Source organism: Hypanus sabinus, chromosome 16 (assembly GCF_030144855.1).
Source record: "Hypanus sabinus isolate sHypSab1 chromosome 16, sHypSab1.hap1, whole genome shotgun sequence".
Taxonomy (NCBI): domain Eukaryota; kingdom Metazoa; phylum Chordata; class Chondrichthyes; order Myliobatiformes; family Dasyatidae; genus Hypanus; species Hypanus sabinus.
In genome coordinates, this window is record NC_082721.1 from 10425347 (window position 1) to 10436733 (window position 11387).

Consider the following 11387-nt stretch of genomic DNA (forward strand, 5'->3'; position numbering starts at 1 on the left):
CATTTTTGCCATGCTTTTGTCCCACTATGCTTTCAACTGTAGTTGCTAGAGAAATATCCAGCCTTATCGCAAGTGTACCATTGTACAAGTCACACCAAAGCCAAGTTTTCAATTGAGATTGAGACTAATAAAAGACATGGAATGCTGCACTTTGCATCTTTGATTGCCATATCTGATCAAAGTATGACCTGAGTATCCAGGTAACTAGCAGTTGGAACAACTATGCATTTTTTATTGGGTATCATAGGCAAAGTCAGCGACTATTGCCCAGTCACCTATGCTTCACTGAACTCCATGTAGTGACCAGGAGAGCTCTTGTATTTATTTATATCTACTTATTTATTTAGAGATGAAGCACAGAACAGGCCCTTCCGGCCTAATGAGACAAGCCGCCCAGCAACCCACCTATTTAACCCAAGCTTAATCACAGGACAATTTACAATGACCAGTTAATCTACTAACCAGTACATCTTTGAACTGTGCGAGGAAACCGGAGCATCTGGAGGAAGCCCATACAGTTCATGGGCAAACCTCTTACAAACTTGCTGGAATTTGAACTCGGATGCTCTAAGCTGCAATAGCGTCACACTATCCGTTATGTTAGCATGGTGCCCAAATGATGGTCACAATTTGACCCAATGATGGTGAAGCCATGTCAGAATTTGAAATGTTGGAAAAGTTAGGCAGTACAAAGGAGTTGATTTGAGGTGACAAAGCAGGGCGTTTTTCTTTGCTGTATTATTCTGTGACTTATAGGGCTGGATAGCCGATGATTTTAACTCGTGCTTGGTTTCTTTCTCATTACAGATATGGCATTAGTCCTGAGAACATTATACTGTATGGGCAGAGTATTGGTACAGTTCCGACTGTAGACCTGGCTTCCCGATATGAATGTGCTGCCGTTATACTGCATTCTCCTCTGACCTCAGGAATGCGAGTGGCGTTCCCAGATACAAAGAAAACATACTGCTTTGATGCATTCCCTAAGTAAGTACACATTTCCATGGTTCAACTGGAGCTGCTTGCTGAGATTTCTTGTTAAGGGTTAGGGTTAGGGTATAACCCACGTACGCCTTGCCCCATTTTCAACAAAGTGCATTTTTTGGAAAGCAACACTTGGAGAGAATAGTCTACTACATATTGTGTGACCTCCAACTATGAAAGCTTTTTGAAAGAGTGAATATCAATGTCTACAGCCATTCAGCCAAGTGTTTTCACTGATATTCGTGAATTCAGCTGAACCATGAAGCTAAAACATTGTCTCAACTTCCTAATTGTCTCTACCTTTTTCCTTGTATTCTGTGAGTTGCATATCCGTGCTTTCTTAAAATCTAGGATTTTGATTTGAGCTGCATTCTTGCACACTCACTCCCCACTCCCCTCCACCTCTAGCCATTGTTAATTTTGCATAAGATGTTGGCAATTATCTTGTAAACTCTGTATTAAATCTCCGGTGTGAGACCTTTCCCCATAAACACAGCAAGTAAAGTGCATCAAGCTGTAGCTGCTTTTCATACTTACTAGAAATAATATATTTCCCCCCATTATTTCCTGCTGATACTGTTAAATGTGCAGTACTGTGGAAACGTGCCGTACAGGCACTGATTTTGGAATGAGCGAGATAACGATGGTGACACAGCACTAAAGGATTTGGAATACCTCATATCAGTAATCTTTTCATATTTTCTCCTTTATACCAAATGCCTTGGGTGCATTTGAACATTATCTCCCTCTCTCCCCTCCGCTGTCTTTGTGAATAGTTTTTTATTCCTCATTTTGTTATTTTTTTATTCTGTGAATGCCCACAAGAAAATGAATCTTAAGAGTGAATAATGGTGGTGTATATGTACTTTGATAATAAAATTATTTTGAACTTTGATCATACATATTGACCACATGATTGTGGAGTTAAAACTGCTCCTGCTAAAGATAAACATGCAGTTTAAATGGCATCCCCAGGTTGGAATGCATTGGCATTGTTTGTCTAACAGCAAGCTGAGCCTTGCTCCCAGATTAAAACTGTATTTAGATTGTAACTAGGGTATTGGAGCCAAACCAGATCCCTCCCTGCCCCCCCACCACACACATGGATAATTCCCCTCCCCTTCGGTGCTGCATTTATGATGTGATTGCCCCTTTGTGTATATAAAGAAAAGGAAGCCACGTGAGTATTAACTGTGAAAGCTTCTCAGCTTACAAGATCTTGTAGCACTTCCCACTCAAATGGAACACTGATAAATTGGAGAGTAACAAACCTCCCGCACATAAAGGCTCCAATTCCAGGGACATGCCAAGAATTCTGTGTGCAAATTTTTCAAATTTACAGTGAATTCTAAAATGTGTGGCATAAGTTAATCATTCTGGAAACCAAAACCTGCAAAAGAAAATTCATCATGGGTTGGAAGGTTGGAAAAAAACAGACACAATCTTCATCACTAGAAGTGGGGTTGTGCATTTTAGTACTGTATTGCACTGAGTTGGCAGAGACTTAGTCATGATGGAAAATTCATGTAGCAAAATATGTATGAATCAACATCCAAACATGCACTCAATGGCCTCTATATTAGGTTCACCTCATTAGTACAAATATCTCAACAGTCAATCATGTGGCATCAACTCAATGCATAAAAGCATGCAGACATGGTCAAGAGGTTTACTTGTTGTTCAGGTCAAACATCAGAATGGGGGCAAAATGGGATCTAAGTGACTTAGTCCATGGAAATGTTCTTGGTGCCAAACAGGGTGGTTTGAGTATCTCAGAATCTGCTGATCTCCTGGGATTTTTACACATAACAGTTCCTAGAGTTTACAGAGAATGGTGCGAAAAACAGAAAAAATATCCAGTGAGTGGCAATTCGGTGAGCAAAAATGCTTTGTTAATGAGTGAGGTCAGAGGAGAATGACCAGACTGGTTCAAACAGTAACTCAAATAATTCACTGGACAACAAATTTTTTCAAAAGTGTTGCTTCCTCAGAATTTGTTTTTGTTTATGATAGACTGCTTGAAGATGAACACAAATATAAATTCAGAGTACTTGTATCACGTAGGAATTTGGAGAAACAACAAATTAACTTTTATTGAATATAATGTGTTTAATTGCATAATGGTGCTGATGCTTTGCAATAGTTCAATTATTGTGGTTAACAAAGCATACAGTGCATTGGCCTTCATCAACCATGGGATACTGTGCTCAGTTCTGGTCACCTCACTACAGGAAGGATGTGGATAATATAGAGAGGGTGCAAAGGAGATTTACAAGGATGTTGCCTGGATTGGGGAGCATGCCTTATGAGAATAGGTTGAGTGAACTTGGCCTTTTCTCCTTGGAGCGGCATAGGATGAGAGGTGACTTGATAAGAGTTGTATAAGATGATGAGAGGCACTGATCGTGTGGATAGTCAGAGGCCTCTTCCCAGGGTTGAAAGGGCTAACACAAGGGCACAGTTTTAAGGTGCTTGGAAGCAGGTACAGAAAAGATGTCAGAGGTAAGTTTTTTTCTATGCAGAGAGTGGTGAATGCGTGGAATGGGCTACCAGCGGTGGTGGTGGAGACGGATACGATAGGTTCTTTTAAGAGTCTCCTGTATAGGTACATGGAGCTTAGGAAAAATAGAGGGCTATGGGTAACGATAGGTAATTTCTAAAGTATGTTCAGCACAGCATTGTGGGCCGAAGCACCTGTATTGTGCTGTAGTTTTTCTACGTTTCTATGTAACATAGAAATACACTCAAATCAGCGTGAGTTAATCAGTCTTGTGGAAGAAGATGTCCCGAGGCCTGTTGGTCCTGGCTTTTATGCTGCAATACCATTTCCCGGATGGTAGCAGCTGGAATAGACCGTGGCTGGGGATCCTTCAGGCCCTTTTTTCACACCTGTCTTTCTAAATGTCCCGAGTAGTGGGAAGTTAACAACTACAGATGTGGTGGGCTGTCTGCACCACTTTCTGCAGAGTCCTGCGATTAAGGGAGATGCAGTTTCCATATCAGGCAGTGATGCAGTCAGTCAGAATAGTCTCAATTATGCCCCTGTAGAAAGTTCTTAGGATTTGAGGGCCCATACCAAACTTCCACAACCATTTGAGGTGAAAGAGGCACTGTTGTGTCTTTTTCACCACACAGCTGGTGCGTACAGTCCACATGAGGTTCTCAGTGATGTGGATGCCCAGGAATTTAAAGCTGTTTGCCCTCTCATCCCCAGATCCATTGATGTCTATTGGGGTTAGCCCGTCCCCATTCCTCCTGTAATCCACAAACAGCTCCTTTGTTTTTGCAACATTGAGGGAAAGGTTGTTTCCTTGACACTACTGTGTCAGAGTGATGACTTTTTCCCTGTTGGCCACCTTGTTACTGTTTGGGATTAGGCCAATCAATGTAATGTCCTAGGCAAATTTAACGAGCAGATTGGAGCTGTGGGTGGCAACACAGTCATGGGTATACAGGGATAAAGGAGAGGATTTAGTACACAGCCCTGAGGGGCTCCTTTGTTGAGAGTCAGAAGGTTGGAGGTGAGGGAGCCCACTCTTACCACCTACTGGCAATCTGATCCAGCTGCACAAAACAGAGTCAAGGCTGGGGTCTCTGAGCATCCTGTCGCACCTGGATGGAATTATAGTGTTGAATGCTGAACTCTAGTCCAAGAACAGCATTCTAATGATGGAGGGAAATGGAATGGATAGGTTGAGCCATAAATGGTGATTTGGGAGTGTAGCAGTTAGCAGATCACTTAACAGAGCGCATAATTGGGGTTCAATTTCTGCTGCCATCAGTAAGGAGTTTATAGTTAGACCATGGCCTAATTATGCTCCTGGGTATGTTCTTGTAACCACTTGGGTTTCCTTCACATTCCAAAGACATACAGGTAATAGTAAGTTGTGTGGCATGTATTGTTGGCGTCAAAAGCATGGCAACTCATACAGTGCCCCCAGCACATCCTTAGGTCATGCTGGTTGTTAACATTTAAGATTAGTAAGTAGTTTAACTTAATTGGTTTGGGTAGGGATAAAGGAAAGCCTCAAATTCACCAGCAGTATAAACTGGAAGATCAGTTTTTCATCAGATAGATCAATCATTTGCATAAAGTAAGGGTGTCAAATACCTGCAAATGCAGGAATCTGGTTGGAAGGACTGAGTCCACGGTTGGAAGGTTGAGGTGTTTAAAGAGTAAAATGGATTTAATAGGATTAATGCATATGTTTTGGTGGAAGTGGTCTCGAAGAGATAAAAGTAAAATCTTAAAAATAGATTGTTAATATAAGAGCAGTAGCGGTGTCAGAATATAATGCTAACATTCCAGGTACTGCCTGTACCTCAAAGTGGTCACTGAGTGTGTGTTCATAGGCTTCAGCTGCTGTAGTTCATCCATTTCAAGGTTTGATGTGTTGTGTGTTCACAGATGCTCTTCTGCACACCACTGTTATAGCGTGTGGTTGTTTGAGTTACTGCTGCCTTCCTGTCAGCTTGAACTAATCTGACCATCTTCCTTTAGCCTCTCTCAATAACAAGTGTTTTTGCCCACAGAACTGCCGCTCACTGGATGTGTTTTTTTTAGGGTTTTTTTTTGCACCATTCTCGAAAGACTTATACATGAAAATCCCAGGAGATCATCAGTTCCTGAGATGCTCAAACCATCCCATGGCACCAACAATCATTCCACAATCAAAGTCATTTCAATCACATTTCTTCCCCATTCTGATGTTTGGTCTAAACAACAACTCAACCTCTTGACCATGTCTGCATGCTTTTATTGATTCACTGTTTAGACGTTTGCATTAATGAGCAAGTGTACAGGTGTACCTAATAAAATGGACTCTGAGTGTATATTTTGATTATAATTGTTCTTTTTGAGGGTTGCTTGTCTGGAGGAAATAAGAGTTGTTAGTCACAGATTGTGCAGAGTTTTGTACTTATGGCAGTTTAGGGAGTAGAACCCACAGTTCCATTGTGAATGTGGATATTCAGGCCACAGCTGTCATTAGTTCGAATGTTGGAGGAACAAAACAATCAAACATCTCTGGCTCCCTTCCCATATATTCCTGCCTTTTGATCACATAGTCAGACAATGAAACACATCCAAATGCAATTATAGCTCACTGGAACATTTTAGTAAATCAAAAAAAGCACGTGTGATATGATGTTTAAAAAAAAGTATTGTAGTCTAAATATACTGCAGGAAGTTCAGGTCCAACTAAATCGGTCTAAAATCCTGTCTGACCTGCTTTTTCCTACAAAAACAAACACTAATGTATGACATCAGTGAGGACATGAATCACTGTACACTCTATTCAAAACTTGCAAATAAATTACTTGTTTAGTATAAAGCCTATTTCTCTTTCTGCACCATCAGAGAATTGAAATCGATTTAAACTGGACACCTCATAAACTTGAGCTTTAAAACTGTAGACTTTTGTCCTTGTTGACTTGTGAAGTCATTAGATTTCAAGTCATCTTATCAAACGTCTGTGCTTTTTCTATCTGTCAACATAAAAACAATCACTAATTCATCATGGGATATTTCTAGGAATCAAGGCAAAATAATATACCTTGTTGGTTAGCAGAAAAAATGCTGTACACTTTAAGAACAACCTTATGCTTTTTTTTTCAAGAAGTTCTTGAAGGACACCCAAGGGTGTCAGTGATTGCTCTGGACTGATGATAGTTTGTCAAAATTTGGTGAAGGACATGAAGGGATGCTGACAGAAATTATTGAAAGCCATAATGATAAATGGTCAACTTTTATTAACAAAATTGTAATACTGCCCAATGGCTAGTATAGATTCTAATAATTTAGAAATTGTTCTTGTAAATGAATAGCCTGGATTATTTGGATAACATAGAGCAGTATATCACCATACTGGTCCTTTGGCCCACAATGTTGTGCCAACCTTTTATATATTTTGTTTTTTATTTGGAAATTCAGCACAGAACAGGCCTTTCTGGCCTTTTTGAGCTGTGTAGCAGAGCAGCCCGCCCTAATCAGAGGACAATTTGCAGTGACCAATTAACCTATTCCCACATGGTCCTCCATTTTTTTTTCATCTGTGGGCTATCTATGAGTCTTTTAAATTTCCCTAACGTATTTGCCTCTACCATCACAGCTGGCAGTGCATTCCACTCACTTAAACATAGAACCTAGCGTATTGCACATTGCAGCCTGTCAGCTACAATGTTGTGCTGAACCAAATAATTAGTAATCAAATGGCTAGTTAAACTAATCCCCTCTGCCTACACAATGTCCATCCTTCATTTTCCTCACATTCACATGTCCCTTAACAGTCCCTTAATGTATCAGCCTGGCAGCGCATTCCAGGCACTCACCCTACTCTTTGTATTGGGTGGGTGGGGGGAGTTGCACCACTAGCCCCTGACATCTCCTTTGAACCTTGAAATTAGGCATTTCAACCCTGGGAAAATGATACTGTTTGTCTACTTGATCTATGCCCCTCATAATCAGTATTTCCTCTATAATTTTTTTTTAGCAGCTATGCAGACCAACCATTGCTCTGGGCAGGAAATCTTTGCATGGCCTGAAAGCTGCGTGACAGTTGAATAAAAGAATATGTTAAAAAAAAATTCCAGCTGCGTGGCAACAAAGGCTATGTGTGAGGAAACATTTCAGTTACCGTGCAGCCCCACAGCTTAAAGGAACGAGTGCTCATAATTTATAAACCTCTACCCGATCTCCACCTCTGCCTGCATTAGAGGGCATGTCCAACCTCTCGCTACAGCACGTGCCTTCTATTCCAGGTAGCATCCTGGTAAAAGCACCATCACTGTTTGAGAAATATTTAACTGATGTAACCTTTTAGAATTACTGTGAATATTTTATAAGTAGAAGCTCTTCATCGGTTTAATGCAATTTGTATGTGTATATAAAAAAAATTACTCCATGTTCACCTCTTTTGCACAGTTGAGTTGTGATGGAATTGGGAGATTTTAAGATATGCGTGGCCTGCATTACTACTAATCTGCCAGCTTCCGAATGATGGAGTTGAGTGGAAGAAAAAGCATATGATACTTCTTGTGGTCATCATTTGTCCCAGGATCAAGCATGGACATGGCATAATAAGTTCTCAGGAACTTAAATTTAAATAAACTTAAGTTAAAATAATATTAAAAAGTTAAACTTTAATAGTGCACCACTGAAAACCCCAAAGAATGACAGAAAAACATTAGAACCCCAAAGATGACCCCCCACTACACACAAACAGCCACAAAGCGTCAGCCCTTCCCCCTCCCCCACTTGTTCCAACAGGAAGCATCGCCACCACCCATCTTGCAAGCAATAGCAAAGCCCGTCTGTTGGTGCGTAACTGTTGAAACTGAATCAAGTACAATTTCTCCTATTTTGACACTGTGGTTTTGTTTCTCTCATGTTTTGCAGCATTGATAAAATCTCCAAAATCTCATCTCCTGTGTTGATTATCCATGGCACCGAAGATGAAGTGATCGACTTCTCTCACGGCCTTGCGTTGTATGAGCGTTGCATGAAGGCAGTGGAGCCATTGTGGGTGGAAGGGGCTGGTCACAATGACATTGAACTCTACAGCCAGTACCTGGAACGCCTCCGAAAGTTTATCTCATATGAACTGGTGAATGTGCAACGGAATTGAACGCAACCCAGAACAAAGATTTTGGAAAGTCTATTTTTTCAGGAGAACTTTGGATAGTATCAGAAACACAAACACAACCATGATTTTTTTTTAATTCACATTGGGTGCTAGTACAGGTAAAGCATAGAAAACAAATGTGATGCAACAATTAGTCTCGACAATTTTGCTAATTATTTACAACCATAGTAAATAGTTACTTTTCTATTTGTAAGTAATTGTAGGAATGAAGCAAGAGTAAAGATGAATTTGTCCCTTTTAAGATGAGGCCCTTTAATGCAATATGTTTGGTAATTTTGGCTAATGAATAGAGAATTGTAGTGTATTTTGAACATTTCTGAATCAAATACAGTAAGTCATTCTTGGGTCACAATTTTTAGATGGCTATTACCTCATCATAAAGAAAACGAGGTTGTTTTCTCAAAAATTAGCCAAAACGACCATGGTATCTGCATTACAAAATTCTGCTCTTAAGAGGTAACTCCACTCTTCGATTTTCTCATCCTTTAATATTGAGAATGTTTATCTGTCATATTGATATCAGCTGGTTGTGTTTCATAGCCTCTCCCATTACTCCTACATAAACTGCCATCTCTTAGCTCCATTTAAATGTGCTGAGGAGTAGGGAGGATTTTGGAACTTGCTGCCAGGCTGCATAGAGTTGTTTTGGTAGTGCAAGTTAGAAATAGCATAATTAAGTATGGAGAAAGATGGCCCAAGACTGTGATTAAGGAAATCATGATTGTGGAGGAACAAGCCTGTATAGAATTTGCCAGATTGGTGGGGGTGGGGGGAAGAAATATCAATATTCACTAAAATTTATTTAATAACTACTAATAAACGTGGTTCGGTTTAAGGCTGTGAATGTTCAGTTAGTTTCACAGCTCAATGTATCAAGTGTTCACACATTATTACTTCTGCCATTCCTGTAGACAAAGGTGAGGTTTATTCAGTGTCAAATGGGGTGCATTTTCAATATCTGGTGCAGTCGACCACATAGCCAACCATGCTGCTTTTGACAGCACAGATCTCATGCTGTGAGAAAGCTTGGGGCACCAAGATGTCCATCAACTGGTTGGCAGCAACTTGGTAGCTCCATTAAAGTTTGTGTCCATGCTTATGGCTTCCATTTCATATTGCAAGCTGTTTAAAGCAATCAATAATAAATTGATTCTGAGATCCATCTTTATGAAATTTCCCTTGTGGTTCGGTGGATGAGTGTACTGCACAGTTTCAAACTGAGCCATATAGACCAGGAGGCAGAAGGTTCCTGGATCTGAGTGTGTGCTGAGTTAGATGATCTCAGCTGTAGTGAGCTTAGACAAATTTGAAATCTCACTCCTGTGGCATTGGGATGGGGGGGTGGATTAGCTAGGGTTTTCGCTCCTGATTGCTTTCCATTGACTTTTACTAGATATCATGCAAATCTGTGGGTGTTAGGTGAGGATAAAAACAGGCATGTCTCTGACTTCCAACCCACCTTCTTTTTCTCCCCCCCCCTTACATGGTCAGTGCTTGCACTCGTCACTTGGACGAGGTGAGGGGCAGCCGTTGCATGTGGAGCTGTGTCCCAGCATGAGTCGGGCGCTCTCAAGAGAGGGAAGAACGGAACTGGAGAGGCGAGGAAACAACAGTCCATCTCATACTTGCTAACACTCAGCAAGACTGAATCCAGTAAATTATCTTGCAAGATTGCCTGGATAATAGATATAACTGTAATATAATGAACAGAATGATTATCTATAAGTGTACAGTAAATCAGTTTTAAATCTACACTACTGCTTGTTCACATTATGTTAAATGGACAATTTTTTTTGTATCTTTTTCAATCTGTAAACACTAGAACCTGGAGCAACTAAAAATGGCTGATATCCACTAATTTTATAAATATCAGCAAATAGTAGAACTGAAAATGAAATAAACAGGATCTTTACCCGGAATTGTGTGGAACCCAGCACTGCTAGATTTAAAAATAGCCCTCTATAATCCATAGTCTTAGCCTGTGCTGAGATTGTATTCATGCCATTTAACTCATTGGGTTACCAGTGTGAAAAACTGAACAGCTTTCGTTCTGGTTATTATCCAATGACTTTCAGGGGACGTCTTGAGTGCCTGACCCTGACTGAGGGCAGAAGCAGACGCTGTGATGCCCACAGAGTTGAACAGTTTGATCTCGCTCGCCATCTGGGCTCTCAACATGGCAATTGGCTGAGATGCCAGAGTGGTGTTGGCAAAACAAAATTCGGTGCATGCTAAACAAAGAACCATTGGATGAGGGGGAGATAGAAAAAGTATCAAATTTTAAAATGTGACAGACTAGAAACTGATGTCTGTGACATTACCAAATAAGCACTTGAGGCATCAGTGGAATATTGCTGAATTGGCTGTTTTAGTTCAGTATATTTTAAGGAGGTTAACCCCTTTGTTAAAATGTGAAGACAGTGACAATGGACAAATTAACCACTTCATACATTTTACTACTTTGTAGGCTGAGTTAATTACAATCGAGGGTGTGGGTAGGCTACTAGATTAATTTCTGGGAATTGGTGTTCTTTGCAACCTGCGGGTGTTTGTTTGCACCACCTTGATATTATGAGCATTATGGTAATAAGTTTTGATACAACCAGTATCAGAAGGTGGAAATGATTTAAGTCAAATATTGGTTCTAAGGGCAAATGTATTTTTAATTATAATAAGCGCACATCTCTAAATCTTAAATATTAAAATGAGTTATTAAAAGCTGTGAGAATTCTGATGCCTTACTCCCAACTGACAGTTAGG

At 40.3% G+C, this 11387-nt stretch overlaps 1 protein-coding gene across 1 annotated transcript in view; it reads left to right on the forward strand.

Moving 5' to 3' along the window:
* LOC132406001 (alpha/beta hydrolase domain-containing protein 17B-like) overlaps positions 1 to 10546 on the forward strand; it is an 80567-nt gene extending 70021 nt beyond the window's left edge. The window contains exons 3-4 of the mRNA XM_059991112.1: positions 808 to 987; positions 8381 to 10546. Of these exons, the coding sequence (XP_059847095.1) occupies positions 808 to 987; positions 8381 to 8609 (409 nt within the window). The 3' untranslated portion in view covers positions 8610 to 10546. The remainder of the gene's footprint in view (positions 1 to 807; positions 988 to 8380) is intronic.
* Positions 10547 to 11387: the final 841 nt, after the last annotated feature.